The 17038-nt window shown below is 37.4% G+C and overlaps 1 protein-coding gene across 3 annotated transcripts in view; it reads right to left on the reverse strand.

The window, feature by feature from the left end:
* Positions 1 to 17038, reverse strand: part of ITPR2 (inositol 1,4,5-trisphosphate receptor type 2) — a 506561-nt gene that overhangs the window by 223924 nt on the left and 265599 nt on the right. For all 3 annotated transcript variants that reach the window (XM_055280315.2, XM_055280317.2, XM_055280318.2), the window contains exons 35-36: positions 5621 to 5811; positions 96 to 238 (exon numbers count right to left, since the gene is read on the reverse strand). In XM_055280315.2, the coding sequence (XP_055136290.2) occupies positions 96 to 238; positions 5621 to 5811 (334 nt within the window). The remainder of the gene's footprint in view (positions 1 to 95; positions 239 to 5620; positions 5812 to 17038) is intronic.

Raw genomic sequence — 17038 nt, forward strand, 5'->3', positions numbered from 1 at the left:
GACTGTCATTTTATATCAGTGAAGTATAAAGTGGAAATGTTAGAGGCCATCTCAGTTTGACGACACTAGCAGAACCTCAGATTGGATCCACTTACTTCGACATGAAAGCGCCACATCTTATTCTTGCATCGCTTCCCTCAGGGAACAGCAGTTCTGGACTGTACAATACATCAACCAACACTGAGAATTCAGCCTGCATCATTGGGCTAAACTGGTGCTCCAGGGAGGCCACGACATCCTAGGGAATGAAACACAAGAGAACCCACATGAAGACGTAAGTCAGATTTGATCTTTCGAAGATAAGACAAGCCTAAGAATACTAATGGGAATTTTATAGATGCCCCCTCTATTTCCATAGCACCAAATGTCTGTGCCATAATTACAGTCTAGTTTTATATATGAATACTGCCTGGGTCTCTGTGTGTGTGTGTGTGTGTGTGTGTGTGTGTGTGTGTGTGTGTGTTTTCATTTACAAGATAAGGGGAGACAGGTAGCTATAAGATTTCTAAGGATACAGACCTGTAAGAGGAAAAGTCAGTTAAGCCACTGTATGTGCCCTGCAGTGCCTAGGATTATAATGGACACATGACAGGTACTCATTACATTGCAATAAATTAGAGGCATACCCAGGGAACAGCTAAAAAAAAAAAAAAAGATTTCCAGCCAGGTGCAGCGCCTCACGCATGTAATCCCAGCACTTTGGGAGGCCAAGGCAGATGGATTGCATGGGGCCAGGATTTGGGGACCAGCCTGGTCAACATGGTGAAACCCTGTCTCTACTAAAAATACAAAAATCAGCCAGGCATGGTGGCATGCGCCTGTGGTCCCAGCTACTTAGGAGCCTGAGGTGGGAGAATCATCTGAGCCTGGGAGGCAGAGGTTTGCAATGACGCAAGATAGCGCCATTGAACTCCAGCCTGAGTGACAGAGCGAAACCCTGTCTCAAATTGAAAAAAAAAAAAAAATTCCCATCTGTCATTGGTCATTCAGAATGAATCATTTCATCCAATGGGGAAAGTCACTGAAATATTATTTGAAGCAATATTAGTACTATAATGGGTTCAATGACATTCAACAGAATTTCAAATTACATTTTTTGAGAGACCCTATTGGTCACCTACCCAACAGCCTTTCTTTACCCTCTTCCTTGCTAACAGAATCTCAATGTCATTTGAGTCAGGCAACAACATTCTCAGGGGATGAGCCCCTTCAGCTTAGGGTCAAGGTTGATTACTCTAAGCCAGGCATGGTTATCCCATTTCCGCCTCTAGCAATCTGTCTAAGTATGATTATGTGTCACAGTCACAGTCAATGAGACATCAGGTGAAGTCAGCTGAGAGAGCAGGGTACGTGTGGTGTGTGGGGAGGTTCTTGCAAAACCACCTACTGCTCTCAAGACAGCTTGAGGGTGTGAATCCAAAATCTGAGATAGCCCTCGTGTGACCCTGGGAGACCAGCATTAAGCTGAATGCCTATAGACCTTTGGTTTTAGGGGCCCAGGCCTACAATTAGCAAACTCAAGGAGAGCCACAGCTCCAGGTTTCTTGCTATGTGAAATGACATGGTCTTTATTATTTAAGTCACATTTAGTTGAATGTTGTTAATTAAAGCTGAAAGCATCTTAACTGATATGTTTCTAAAATGAACTGCAGGTAATCATAATTTCCTAAACATTCTTTAATGGTTAAAGCATCCCCATTTTATTTTTAAACTACGTTAGAAGAAAAAAAAACTAACTTCTTACATAAAGGAACAATTTATTCACCCATAGCTATGGCATATTTTTATTAAGCAGAACACTGCCAATTGCTTATTGTCACTCTTAGCTACAGAAGCACAGATGGGGATGTCACCCTCTTGATTTCTTATGAATTATGTTAATTCATGTTTTAACTCTTTCTCTTCTTGCAAAAATGATCATTTCTACTTCAACCACTCTAAATAAGCTTTCTGAGAAATGTCCAAAAACAATTAAAAGAGACTAACGGGAAATAGCATAAAAAGGAAAACTAGATATTATATAAAAGTGGGGAGAGCATGTTTATCAAATATGACAATATTTAAATAAATGTCCCTGTTGTTTAGATTACCTCTTCTTTGTTTCATCTACTAAACAAATAGCACTCAGGCTGCTATGATGTGAATTTTGTCTTTAACTCTTATTTTGGTCATGAGGCAACTATGCAACCTCCCTGAGTCATTGTTTCCCCACTTGAAAGCTTAGGATAATGATACTAACAACCATGTGAGTTTGCTGCAAGGATTAAAGGTAAGTGCATCCTCTAACACATACTGGCCACTTATTCCATATAAATGCTAGTAATCTTTATTATTGAGCACCAGTTAGCTGTGATCATCACCCAAACTCAGTGGTTTACCTGCCTGTCTTCATCTTAATCACTCCTAAGCATTTTACACACTGGTTTCTGCTCTTTGAAACACTTTCTGCTCTTGACTTCTATGACACCACACTTTATTTTCCACCTATGTCCTTACTATTTCTTCATCAACTCTTGATAGCTCCTGCTCCTTTTCTCTTTGATATCTACACTTTCTTCTGAGAAATCTCATCCAATTCTATGGTTTTAATATCATCTACATGTTGGAACTCCCACATTTATATTTCTAGCATGGACATCTTTCTTAACCACTTCAGACTCATTTATCCAACAGCCTAGTTGACACACTCACTTAGGTATCTAAATAGGCATCTCAACTTTAAAATTCCCCAAATAGAACTCCTAATCTCAACTCAGCCCCAACTTCCTTCTCTCCCATTACTTCCTATCTTAGTAAATAACACAATCATATCATATCAAAACCACAGTCATCCTTGATTCTTCTTTCCATTATCCTACAACACATTGATTCATCCACCAAGTTCTATTAGTTCTACAACTAAATACATACAAAATTAATATACTTCTCTGCATTACTATTGTTACCTCCTTAAGCCAAGCTACCATCACCTTTTGCCTGAATTAATGCTACCTAACTAGACTCACTGCTTCCATGTCTGGATCTTATAATACACTCAGAATTCGCAGTGATCTTTTAAAAAGTAAACCAGGTCAGCCTCTCCTCTGCTGAAAATCTTCAATGACTTGTCATCACACATAGAATACAATTAAAATGCCTTAATATGTGCCTTAATCTGTTCAGGCTGCTATAACAAAATACCATAAACTGAGTAGCTTATAAACAACAGAAATTATTTCTCATAGTTCTGGAGGATGGGAAGTCCAAGATCAGGCACCAGCAGATTTGTTGTCTGGTGAGGATGCACTTCCTGGTTCACAGGGGGTGCCTCTCTTGCTGTGTCCTCACATGGTGGAAGGGCTGAATGAGCTTGAATGGGCCTATTTATAGGGACTCTAATCTCAACTCCCAGAAGACATCACCTCCTAATACTATCACCTTGGGGTTTAGAATTTCAGCATATGAATTTGGGGTAGGGGAGGACACAAACACTCAGGGCACAGCCATAGCACCATATAAGTCTCTACATGATTTGGCCCCTTATCTCATAATATTTTCTTCCTTCACTCACTAAACTCCTGCTCCAGTGGGCTTTTCCTGGATCTTCAAACCCATCAACCTCACTCCTGCCTAAGCACCTTTGCATTTCCTATTTCCTTCTCATAAAACTATCTGAACCTAAATCTTGGAATAGATTTATTCATCTTCATTATTCAGATCTCAACACAACTGTTACTCTGGCAGAGAGGAACTTCACAATTACAGGGTCACTCTCCCAGTAATTCTCCACCATTCTGTTACTCTGCTCTATTTTATTCATTGCAGTTTTAATTATCCAACAATTTATCATTTATTTAACGAGTTAGAATGCATGTCCCAGAAGAGCATGACCCCATGGCTCTCTCTTTAGCACTTCACACAGTGGCTAGTATAGAATTTTCACTAAATAAATACTTACTTAACAGATATCAATCTATTAAAAGAAGTTTACTAAAAGAAGTTTAAGGCACACTCTCTCTGTGCTGGTTGACAGTACTATATACCTCTCCTCTAAAATGTTCCACTCCCTTTGCTCTCCTGACCCTCCTCCTTTCTGACCCGCTTTTTTTTTCTTTCACTCTTTATGTGGCCATTCTGCTACTCTTAGCCTCTCATAGGGTGTTCTTTTTTTTTTTTTTTCCTATCACTGTATTTTCTCTTTTAGCAATACCAACTACTATCCTTGCTCCAACTATTATCTTCAAATATAGACTTAACTTCCAATATTCTCAGTAGCCTGCTACCCTAGTTCACTGCATTTTCCATTGCCCTCCTATTGCGTTCTCTTCTCCTCTACTCTTACAATAAACAGTCTTAATAATACTACCTAGTCTGTAATCATCAGGGCCTCTTAAACTCCTCTCATGCCCCGTCTCTACTTCCATCTAAGAGCCTCCAGGTCTGCCGACCCTGCCTTCATTATTATCTGCAACACCTATTTCTTCATTTCCTCCATATCACCACCTGGCTTAGACCTTAAGTAACTTCTCACTAGTCCCTCTTCCTCTAGTCTCTTTTAGATAACCCTGTCCTACAAATCAAGAACCACTCATAATGGCATTTTCCCCCAAATTTTTAACGTCTCACACCATTTAGGTTTCTCATACTCTCTGAACCTAACTTGTCCTTCTAATCCCTTATAACACTCATCTACATGTGACCTCTCATAATATTTATTTCAGTTAATGTCGTGGCCATTTCGTAGAAAAAAAACTTCTTCAAACTATATCCCAGTTCAACTCCATGCAATATTCTACTAATTATGTGAATGGTGAATGGGAAGATGTCTGTTATGAGCTGAATCATAAGTCCCCCAAATTTCATATGTTGAAGGCCTAACTCACAGTACCTCAGAATGTGACTGTATTTAGAGCTAGGGCTTTCAAAAGTGTAATTAAGATAAAATGAGTTCATATGAGCGGACCCTAATCCAACATAACTGTTATCCTTATAAGAAGAAGGGATTAGGACACGGACATGTGCAAACACAGAGGAAAGAGCCTAGAGGACACAGCAGGAAGTCTGCCATGTGCAAGCCCAGGAGAGAAGCCTCAGGAGAAAGCATACCTGCTGATACCTTGATCTTGGACTTCTAGCCTCCAAAACTATGAGAAAATAAATTTCTGTTGTTTAAGCCACCAAGTCTGTGACATTATGCAACAGCAGCCCTGGTAAACTAATACAATTTCCAGGCCAAAATCAAAAGTGAGATACTATACAAGTAATTTGGGAGCAAGGTGCTTGCATCATTCTGACCAAAGGATTAGAAGGGAATACTGAAACATAAGTTGAAGCAAGATTATGAATATTTAGTTGATTTACCAGTGTTATCATTGGTATTATGATCATTATTTTGATATTAAGACCCACTATTCACTACTACACTATCAAAACACAGTTATTAATATACACTCATTAAAAAATAACTCCCAACATATGGAAGCTATATGTTTAAAAAGAGCAGTGGTAGTAGAGAGTTGTAAAACAAGGCCTGGTCCCCAAATAGAACTTGAAATTTTTAACCATATTTTATTTATGTGACTACATATTTTTAAAAAACATAATTTAGAAAATATTAATGCTATTTCATGCTCTCATGTACCTGTAACTTTTCAATAATATTTCTGTAATCCCAAGCAGGCCCTCCAAGAGCTTCCTTAAAGCGTGGCCCAGAGCGAGCTGATAGTCTCCAACCCATTGCTGCTCTCTGCACCATATTTGAATGGCTCTTCATGAAAAGAGTATTAACTTGGCTGTCCAAATCCACTGGAATGGCAATTCCACGATTTTTTGCTGAAAAAGAAAGATTTAAAATATTTCCCTCTTAATTTGGCTAAAGTTTCTTACACATTATCCATACAATCTTATAAACATAAAAGAAAAAATATTAAATCTTTAAACTCTGCCATTAACTTGTTTTATATAACTGTAAAAGCTTCTAACCTGAATGTATTTCAATTCTTAAGACCAATTAGTAAAGCGGGTTCATGAAACATTCAAGAACTTATTTGGATTTCTTAATGATTCATGCTTGAAATGTACTTTATACAGCATCAATACAGAAAAACACTGTATAACAACCAGCATATTTGTACCTTCCCAGATGCCAACATAAGTAAGAAAGCAGACATTAAACACATGATATAATTCTTCCACTCCATTCATTAATTTAAGTAGTGTTTGTGTGCACACAAAATTGTATGTGATGAAACATCTGAGAATAGAAATAAAAAGTTGAAGAGTGTAAAAAATCTGCATTGGAAGAGGGCACTCTTCCCAAGATCTGCTCTCTTCTCAAGATCTGCTCTCTTCCCAAGATCTGCTCTCTTTCCAAGATCTGCTGAAATTTATATTTTAACAGGTTTACATCACAACAATACTGAAAATTGAGAATGCTTGTCACAAAGAAAGCAGTAATGTTCAAGCATTTTTGCAAGGCAAAATGAAGATGGGATTAGTCCATCAGAGAAAGAGAAGAAACTGCCCCACAAGAGATTAGAGTTAGAAAAGGTCTTCCCAGGTGTGCAGTCAACCAAAACAAAGTGTGGCAGGGATATGGGGCAACTCATTAAAGAATAACAGCTGAACAATGAGAACACTTGGACACAGGAAGGGGAACATCACACACCAGGGCCTGTTGAGGGGTGGGGGAAGGGGGGAAGGATAGCATTAAGAGATATACCTAATGTAAATGACAAGTTAATGGGTGCAGCACACCAACATGGCACATGTATACATATGTAACAAACCTGCACTTTGTGCACATGTACCCTAGAACCTAAAGTATAATTAAAAAAAAGAAATAACACAAACATGAAGAAAAACTTGTACAGCAAAAAAAAAAGACAAAGATAAGATACAAAGGATATATTTTTCTATATTTTATCCAAATTAAATCAATGACAACGGATTAAAAAAAGAATAACAGCTGAAGAGCTGGGAAGCTAAGGCCCTCCTCCCTCTGATTAGCATAGACATAGCAGTTGGCAGAAGCAGTTTTTACCTGGAGGACAAAGTCAGAGAAATGAAGAAATGTTCTCTCAAGAAAGTAGAATACCTGACTGGACAGAATGCCAAATGCAGGTGTTAGAACTTCATAGAGAAGCAAAATGGAGCTTGAAGTAATGCCAGAGACCATCAAATAAGAGGTACAACGTGGGCCGGGCGTGTTGGCTCACGCCTATAATCCCAGCACTTTCGGAGGCTGAGGCAGGTGGATCACGAGGTCAGGAGATCAAGACCACCCTGGCCAACATGGTGAAACCCCATTTCTACTAAAAATACAAAAATTAGCTGGGTGTGGTGGTGCGTGCCTGTAATCCCAGCTACTTGGGAAGCTGAGGCAGGAGAATCGCTTGAAACCAGTAGGCAGAGGTTGCACACCACTGCACTGCAGCCTGGTGACAGAGCTAGACTCCATCTAAAAAAAAAAAACAGAGAGAATGTGGGGAGAGAGAAGAGGCAGCACCAGCAGAGAGAGGAAATATATTAAATTCTCCAACTCCTGCGCAAAGCCCTCCTTACTTAACACTTACTGGTGTTCTCAGCCTGACCTCTGCTATACACACACATGCACATATGCATGAACGCACACAAACACACACACAGCCTAAAGGAAAGCCTGTGTATCATTTGGTCAGCCTTTGACCTCTCATACAGAATTCCAGGTCAGCCCTGTCATTTATACAAGAATTCTAGGAAGGAAACAGGCCTTTAAAACTGCAGTGGAAACCTATGCCAGTCATTACGGACTTTCCTAATTACGAACACACCACCAAGGATTGCAAGGAAAACCAATACCATTAAGAATAACCAATCCTAGTGAAAACAGGGATGACTCAAGGAAAAGCAAAAAATATTTAAATAATCCTAATTATTGTCCTCAGAGAATCTGAGTATATACTGCATCCAAAAAATTAGAAAATCAGAAAGAAGAATGACATCCTAGAAATTAAAATGTCCTTACATATATAAACAAGTCAAAAATTGGCTGAAAAATAATTGATAGAAACACAATTGGTAATCTGGAAAGGAAGTCAAGGAATCTTCTAAAAATTAAGCATAAAAGATCAAAAAGGAGAATAAAACAGAGATTTTGAAATAAAGAGGGTCAACCCAGGAATTTAAATATCTAACAAATATAAGTTCCAGAAAGAAACAGCAGATACAATGTGAGAGAAGAAATTATTAAGAAAACAATAGAAGACAACTTCTTTGAGCTTAAGACACATGTACATCTCCAAATTGAAAAGGTCCACAATATGTTAAACAGGATTAAGTAAGCACACTGGCCGTATTCTGGTGGAACTTTAGAATGCTGTTTTGGGCTGAACTGCATCCCCAAAAAGTATATGTTGAAGTACTAATCATCACTCCCTCTGAATGTGACCTTATTTGGAAATAGGGTCTTTGCAGATGTAATCAACTTAAGTTGAGGTCATACTGAATCATGGTGGGCCCCAATCCAATTCAACTGGTGTCCTTATAAGAAGGGAAGGAGAGACACAGAGAAATACCTGAGGGACACACACAATGTGAAGATGGAGGCAGAGACTGGGTTTATGCAGCTGCAAGCCAAAGAATGCCAAAGATTGTCGGCAAACCCCAGAAGCTAAGAGAAAGGCATGGAACGAATTCTTCCCTGGAGCCTTCAGAGAGAGCATGGTGCTGATGAACCCTTGATTCCAGACTCCTAGTCTCCTAATTATGAGACAGTAAAATTTCTGTCGTTTTAAGCTACTTTATGCTAATTTATGGCCAGCAGTAGAAACTATACAAATGTCAATAGTATGGAGAAAATCTCAAGTACTTCCAGAGAGAAAAGATGATTCCTAAAAAGAATCTGACTAGCATCAGACTTCTCATCATCAGCACTGAATGCTAAAAGATCGAATACCTTTATAGATGAAAAATTGTGAAACAAGGACTTTATGTCCATATAAACTAAAAATCAAATGTAATTCCCAAACAAAAACATTTCAAAATATGTAAAGGCTCAGAAATTCTTCAATGAACCCCCTATGAAAAAATTACTCTAAAAAAAGAGCAAATAATTTTTAAATGTCCACATGGATATGAGAAACAATGGCAACTAAGTATGAATCTGAAGAAGAAAATAAAGTTAGAAACAAATGAAAAAAGATCCATGAGCTATTTCCATGGTTAGGAAATTCTCTTCTACTTGGAAAAGTTTTAATATCATAGTGCTACATTTTTGTCCTAAATGGTTATAGCAGAGCTATAAAGATCATATTTAAAGTTATAATGATAGTCCCCAGAAGGCTTACTTTAAATGAATGAAAATAGGAAGGAAGGGATAAAAAAAATTGGATGGATAGATAGATAGATAGATAGATAGATAGATAGATAGATAGATAGATAGATTATCTGGCTTGCTTCATATAATGAAAGGAAAGCAAACAGTAGATAATATTACCAGCTGGTTAAAATTCTCTGAAGCTTAAAGATACTCAAAAGCTTGTTTGAAAATAGACAATTTGCTGGATGCAGTGGGAGCCTCAGCTATTCAGGAGGCTGAGTCAGGTGGATCATTTGAGTCCAGGAGTTTGAGGTTGTAGTGCACTGTGATGCGAATAGCGACTGCATCTAGCCTGGGCAACACAGCAAAACCCTGTCTCTAAAAAGGAAAGAAAAGAAGAGAGGGGAGGAGAGGATAGAGGAGAGGAGAGGAGAGGAGAGGAGAGGAGAGGAGAGGAGAGGAGAGGAGAGGAGAGGAGAGGGGAGGGGAGGGGAGGGGAGGGGAGGGGAGGGGAGGGGAGGGGAGGGGAGGGGAGGGGAGGGGAGGGTAGAAGGAGAAGGAGAGGGGAGGGGAGGGGAGGGGAGGGGAGAAGGAGAGGCAAAGGAGAGGAGAAGGAGAAGAGGAGAGGAAAGGAGAAGGAGAGGAGATGGAGAGGAGAAGATGAGGAAAGGAGACGGAGAGGAAAGAGGAGAGGGGAGAGGAGAGGGAGAGGGAGATGAGAGGCAGAGGAGAAAGAGAGGAGAGAAGAGGGAGAGGGAAAGGAAGAGTGAGAGGAGAGGGAGAGGAGAAGGAAAGGAGAAGAGAAGGAGAAGGAGAGTTAAGAGGAGGAGAGGAGAAGGAGACGAAAGAGGGGAGGAGAAGGAGAGGAGAGGAGGAGGAGGAGGAGATGAGGAAAGAGGAGAGAAGGATAAGGAGAAGAGGAGAGGAGAGGAAAAGGAAAGGAAAGGAAAAAGGAAGAAAGAAAATAGATAATTTTCACTAGCCACACCAAAAATATGTACCAATGTAGACAAAAACTCACGCTAAAGTTTTATAGAAATAATAACAGCTATAAGGCAACCTTAAACAATCAATTTCACCACTGCTTAAATTTCCTTAGTAAATGTTTTCCTAATGTTCATGATACGCTTTCCTTTCCCAAAGCATGCAATATCTCTGTTTATGTCCTTCACACACAGCAGTGCAATTGCACTTCTGTCTCATCCGAAGGACAGACAGCCTCAACTCTGCCAAACAGCACATAGTTTTATAAATACTTAATCCTGCACCACGATCAAATCCTGGCAAGATTTTCATCCTTTTCTGGCTGCTTCACACATAAACTGGGTTTGCTCTAAACATTCAAAAATCAAACAGAAGACAATACTGCTTCTATGTTATTTTCTAAGCAACAAAAATAACACAAATTATAAACTTCAATGTTTCTCAAAACATGTTACAAACAAGTTTCCACTGACATTTAAACAAATCGGGGAGGAGATTGGGATTTATCTGCGCTTTAGGAATCAGGTACATTAGGTGAAATTGATCATCAAATAAGTGTTGTTGCTATGAATATGACTTACACAAAGAAGTGCTCAATGAATATTTTTCTAATGACACCAGTGAAAATTTAGTTCAATGGCAGCACCTCTGTTATTAACAATGCAGCCTTTTTATTAGTGACTTCAGGGAAGTCTCATCCACCTCCAGAATCTCTGGTAAGCTGCTGATGGAACACTTTCTTCTATAGCTAGCACCATGGAGAAACCAGACTGGGGAGACTCCACGATCCCGAACTCTGTTGAAAGGTTTTTCGTTTCCCTCAAACCATCCCACTTCAATTGATATTATCTAGTCTCCTGTCTTCACATGAATTGTACAATGAAAATTAGCAAGGTAAAATTTACTACTTTCCACATCTGTAGGTAAACTTTGAACAGAGCTAAATGACAATTTTTAGGCAATAATAGAAAATTAACTATGCAATTGAGAACAAGATTTTTTGAGTCAAAATAAGTCTGCTTTGTAGACAAAATTTTTTCAAACAATTGTAAAAACACAAATATTTCTAAAGACATAGTCGGAAATAAATTCGCTGCACTATCCAAATAGTATAAATACTAATCCAAAATCAAAATTAACAATGCTAATTTAGCTGTCCATTGCTTAAAAATTAAAGCAGAAAAAAAACAAAAAAGAAAATTATGTCTAAAAAATGAAAATAATTTATTTATCATTTCACTTACAAGGACATTAATAAATAGAACAATATTTTTCAAATGCAACCAAAAACACAATCCAAAGTTAGCTTACTTTTATTAAGCTAGAAAAATTCTGGTATATATATAAATATATATATAAAATGTCAAAATGTGAACTAGAATGTATTCTTGGGATTAGCAGTTATTCTCTACCCCATCTGTCTCTCAATAAGGAAGAGCTAATACATTTACTACAGTTAGCCATTCTTCCGGCCTATAGCATTAACTCCAACTATGTACTTTAATACAAAGGGTCACTTTAAAGTTTAAAATATTTTTTTAAATACTTGCTCCTAGTTCACTTCTAAGTTGGAATGCAATTGAGATACACCTTGTTAAGGATACACTGTCAGCAAGTAAGTACATGGATCCCTTAAAAAACTAATAAGAGAGAGGATGGGTTGTTATCAATGCATTTATCTTTTGTAGAGCTCTGCCTAGAGATAACAGTTCTCTAAAATAGGCTATCTTTATTCACAATTTTTTTTATTTTTAGGCAACAACTGTCTAATTAGGCTTATAAATCTCGGAAGTTCTCTAGATATGACAAGTCTTTGCAGTGATTTTAAGATGTAATCAAAATCTATTTCTAATTATTATTATTAAATATTGCTTATTATGTAAAAAAATTTTAATTAGATGGAATTACTGATGGTATCTGCCCGACCAAAATCTCTGAGAATACATACAATGCAGTGATAGGTGCCATGGAGAAAAATGCTTAGCTAGATAAACTGACAGGTAGGGGGGATAGGCAACAAAGTGTAAGCATTAATTAGAAAACCTGGTTGGTTGTCAAGTTCTACTGTACAGCCCAGGTGGAGCACAGGAAAGTGGAATGGCAGGGGCAGAGAATGGCACATTTCCTGTATCATGTCAAAGGACCCAGAATAAAGCTGTACTGAAGCACCAGTATACATAAACAGGAAGAACATTAAATATATTAAATGCATCTTTCCTGTTTGGCACTCAAATTATACTGAGTGAATCCTCAATTAATCATTACACTGAATAATGCATGTAATTTTTACGGGTTATTGAAGAACTAGTATTGGCACACTTGACTAGTCATCTGGAAAAAATAAAGTTGATTCCATACCTTATACCTTACAACTAAATGTATCCCAGATAGCTCACAATTTTAAACAGCAACTCCCAAAACAGACGAACCAAAACTATGAAAATTCTCCATGAGAATTCAAAAAACATCTTAGACAGACAAGGGCTATTCTGAAGATGAAAGAAAACCTTAAAAGCCTAAAAGAAAATTTAAAAATATTGCATGCCAAAAAATAAATAAAAGTTCAAATGACAAATGGCAAGAAAAAAAATGTGGTGGGCACGGTAGTTCACACCTGTAATCCCAACAATTAGGGAGGTCAAGGCGGGTGGATTCATTGAGCCCAGAAATTTGAGACCAGCCTGGGTAACATGGCAAAAACTCTTTATACAAAAAAATACAAAAATTAGCCGAGTGTGGCAGCACGTGCCTGTAGTCCCAGCTACTCGGGAGACTGAGATGGGAGGGTCACTTGAACCCAGTGGGGTCGGGGCTGTAGCCAGCCATGATCATGCCACTGCACTCCACCCTGGGCGACAGAGCAAGACTCTGTCTCACAAAAAAAAAAAAAAAATTAATAAGAAAAGAAAAAAATTGTTACTTACAGGCAAAGAGATCATTTTCTTAATAATGGTTATACAAATTATTAAGAAAAAAACCCATTAGGAGAAATAAGGAAAGCACAAGAAGTGACAGTTCACAGAAAAGGAAATATCAATCATATAACGTTTTTTTCCTCACTCATAAAAGAGAAACACACATTAATACTATAAAAATATTTTTATGTACAAGGTTGGCAAAAATCTAACACACTGAAGAAGAAAGATGTTCTCCTACATTGCTGGTGGAGTGTAAATTGAACAATCTCTACAGAGGGCAGCATCCGTCAGAAGTGAAATAACCCAGAAATTCCACTCCTAGGTATTTACCTTATTCACATGTGCAAAATGATTGAAAACAACATAAATATCCAATAGTGATGTTAAATCTATTTTAATAGTCATGCAATGGGATGTTATGCAGCCAAAGAGAAGAATGAGATACTCACTCATTTATTTATATTCATTTATTTTATTCATGTGATAAATATACATTGAGTATCTACTGTGCTGTAGACAAGGTCAGGCTCTAGAATTTTATAACAGGTAGGGTACTTAGTTTTATTCTGCTTTGTTATTTCTGTAACATGTTATATCTACCCCTAATATGCTGGAAATTAATCAAGGGTAGAAAATATGGTTTGACATACTGCATTTCCCCCAAAATTAGGATAATGCATTTCAGATAATGAGGAATCATTATAAATCAGTTGAGTTAATAAATATGTGAAAAATTGTATGATATTGTCCTATTTTATAACTTACTCAGATTTAATTTTTTTAGTAATAATGGAGTTTTTAAAAACTGTGATCACAGGGATATATGATGTCAAGCTCCTTCTAAAATCAACCACAACACCTTAGATAGATTAAAATAGATATGTCTATTTAATAGAGATTGAATTTCTTTTCTCAAAGAGTTAATATTTTCTACATGTACAATTTTTTGGGACAAGTTGGCTTGTAAATTGATGTTTATTATTCAAAACATTTGTAAAAGATATTTTACGGAATTTCCACTTGGAAAATAGATTATGTTGCCAACAAAGTACCCAGCATTAATTCCCCCAAATCATTTGAAGATTATGAAACACATGGAACAAAATTCTTTTTTAAGTGGAATAATATGGAAGTAATTCTTGGATGCTTTTTCTCAAAGTTCTATACTTCTACCATGTGCTATTTTACTTTAAATAAATGAATAAACTGAGGAACAGCAATTGACCAAGTGCATTAAAAAAAATTCGCATAGCCTTAATGGCCTGAACATTTCTCAAATCTCTGTGAACACCATGGTGTACATTTACTGCCGAGCTCTCCATCCTTACTTGCTCCCACCATCACCCTTAATTTAGCTCATTGAGGGCAGAGGATGATAAAGATGTTTATACCTTACATTCCAGTTAGGCCCCCTGCCTGTAATGACTTCGCTGGGGAATTTGCATTTATGATCACTTAAAAGCTTGTATCTTCTTATCAATTTCAAGTCCTACATCTTAGAAGACAGTGTAGCAATGGAGGTAAATATCAGTAATTTCTACATATAAAAAGACATTCAAAAGCACTTTAGCCTTTAAAAGTTTAAAACGTTTTATCAGAAAAATCTAACATGATATACATGGTATATTCACAATTGATCATGTCTTCAGTTTTAAAAACTTCTGAAGTTTTATCAGAAAAATTTGACATGACATAGTAAACTCACAAAGGATCATAGCCTCAAAACATTAATGGCAATAGATAAAGTTACAGCAAACTTCTGGAGCAATCAAGGGAAAGGAGGAAAAACAATAAATGATAGGAAGTATTCTTTTTCTATAAAGGACTTCCCCAAAACCCTTATAACTCAGTTCACTAGTTCCTCACCTTCTTTTTACTTTATTTGAAAACTCTATATATTTGTTTCATGTATAGCTTAAATTACCATCTTGATCCATAATGCATATGGTATAAAACAGGTAACGCATCTGCTTAAACTGATTTGTGATAGCAGAGCAGAGATTTGTGATAGGAGAGGTTAATGCCTGCTAGCACTTCAGTGCAGAAGGGATTCAGATCCTGGCTCAGGCCCTGCCTACCTGTGTGACCTTCAGAAAGCTGCCAAACGCTGATAGCATCATTTCCCCATCTATAAAATAGAGCTAAGAATTATGTCCACATCATAGATTTCACCAGATTTTCCAACACTCAGTAAATGCTTGCTGCTCTCAGCAAGGCAAACACTGACTTAGAGAGTGCTTTTGCTGATTTTTACTACCTTTTGTATTCCATGTACAACTAAGAAAAAGAATGAAGTATTTTTGATGCTAGATGAGTTGAGCTACTGTACTTGAGAGCAATTTACAAATCATAAAAGTTATATAAATATGACTATAATTGATCTTTACATTGACAGCAATGTGTTTACCAACTTGGAAATGCACTGAAAATCTGCCTTATAAACAAAGTACTCTCTTGACTTTGTTGCATCTTAAATATGCATATCCCTTGTTCTGTTTAATATTAAAAATTCTTGCATATTTGAATTCTGCTAAACTTCAGTGCCTCTATGTGTTTTTAAATAATTGCTGAAACACAAAAATAATTTTGCATCTGAGTTGTAAAATGTCAGACAGATCCCCACCCAACAAAGTTTATGGGAGGCCATTGTTTTGATCTAGCCTCCTGCACTAGGCCCCAGCAGACCAGACCAGAATGAAGTCATTCATGCTAAGTGCCAAATAATCAAACAGAACTCTGAAATGGGCCGGTTATCGAAGAAAACAGGAGATTCATGGCGATCAATCAAAAGGTGCCTAGTCTGGCATGATGTTTTAACCCTTTAAGGAAGGGAACTTTGAAAAGGCCAATTTGCTTCTTGTTCCTTGTTTCTACTTTCTTCAGCCCTTTTCTGTCTAAAAAGCAACTGAGGTGCTGCTTGATTCTAGAATGGAATCATTAAGTAGACTGAAGCCAGTTGACTAGGGTATTTAGCTGTTGGCTAAATTTTCGTGGGGTTGGATCCCACCAATCTAGGAAGGAGTTAGCTCAATTAAAGTGATTGATTTGCATTCAATTGATGTAAGATAAGATCTTGCAGTCCTTATTTTTGGCTAACAGAAATTAAGTATGGTTTCCTTACTTGGGGCTTTGAAGGTTCTTGGTCTGACTTAACCTAAATTTCTAGTTTCATGTTGAAAGTATTGGTGAGAGTAGTAGAAACAGGGTTGACATGGTAATAGTGGCAAATAAAAAGCAATTAGATCTTTAAATTAAATTTGTTGTTATTTTGTCTTTTGACTCCAGTAAGCTGTCCATAGTTCTAGTTTATATATTAGGACTTTCTAAGATAGGACTTTCGGGGCAACATGATAAAGCATAAAATTCATACTCAAAGAAACTTGGATTTCATTTATTTATTTATTTATTTATTTATTTATTTATTTATTTAATTTTAGAAACAGGGTCTGGCTCTGTCACCCAGGCTGGAGTGTAGTGGTGCGAACATAGTTCACTGAAGCTGCAAACTCCTGGGCAGAAAAGATCTCCCACTTAAGCTCCTAAGTAGCTAGGACTACAGATGTGCACCATCAAGCCCAGCAAATTTTGTTTTTGGCCTCCTAAAGTGCTGGGATTGTAGGCATGAGCTATCGTGCCTGGCTGAAACTTGGATTTCAAACCCAACTCAAATACTTATTAATTGGACAAGTTACTTAACCTTTCTAAGCCTAAGTTTCACTCTGTGAAACTCCTAGCCTATGGATTATTGTCAGTCAATAAACACTTACTCATCTGCTTAGTCAAGAACAAACACTTTCAGGCTCCAGTGGTGAAGAAAGGAAAGTTCCTCTTTTTATCATTTACATGCTAAAGGAGGGTG

Source organism: Symphalangus syndactylus, chromosome 5 (genome assembly GCF_028878055.3).
Source record: "Symphalangus syndactylus isolate Jambi chromosome 5, NHGRI_mSymSyn1-v2.1_pri, whole genome shotgun sequence".
In the NCBI taxonomy this organism is placed as follows: domain Eukaryota; kingdom Metazoa; phylum Chordata; class Mammalia; order Primates; family Hylobatidae; genus Symphalangus; species Symphalangus syndactylus.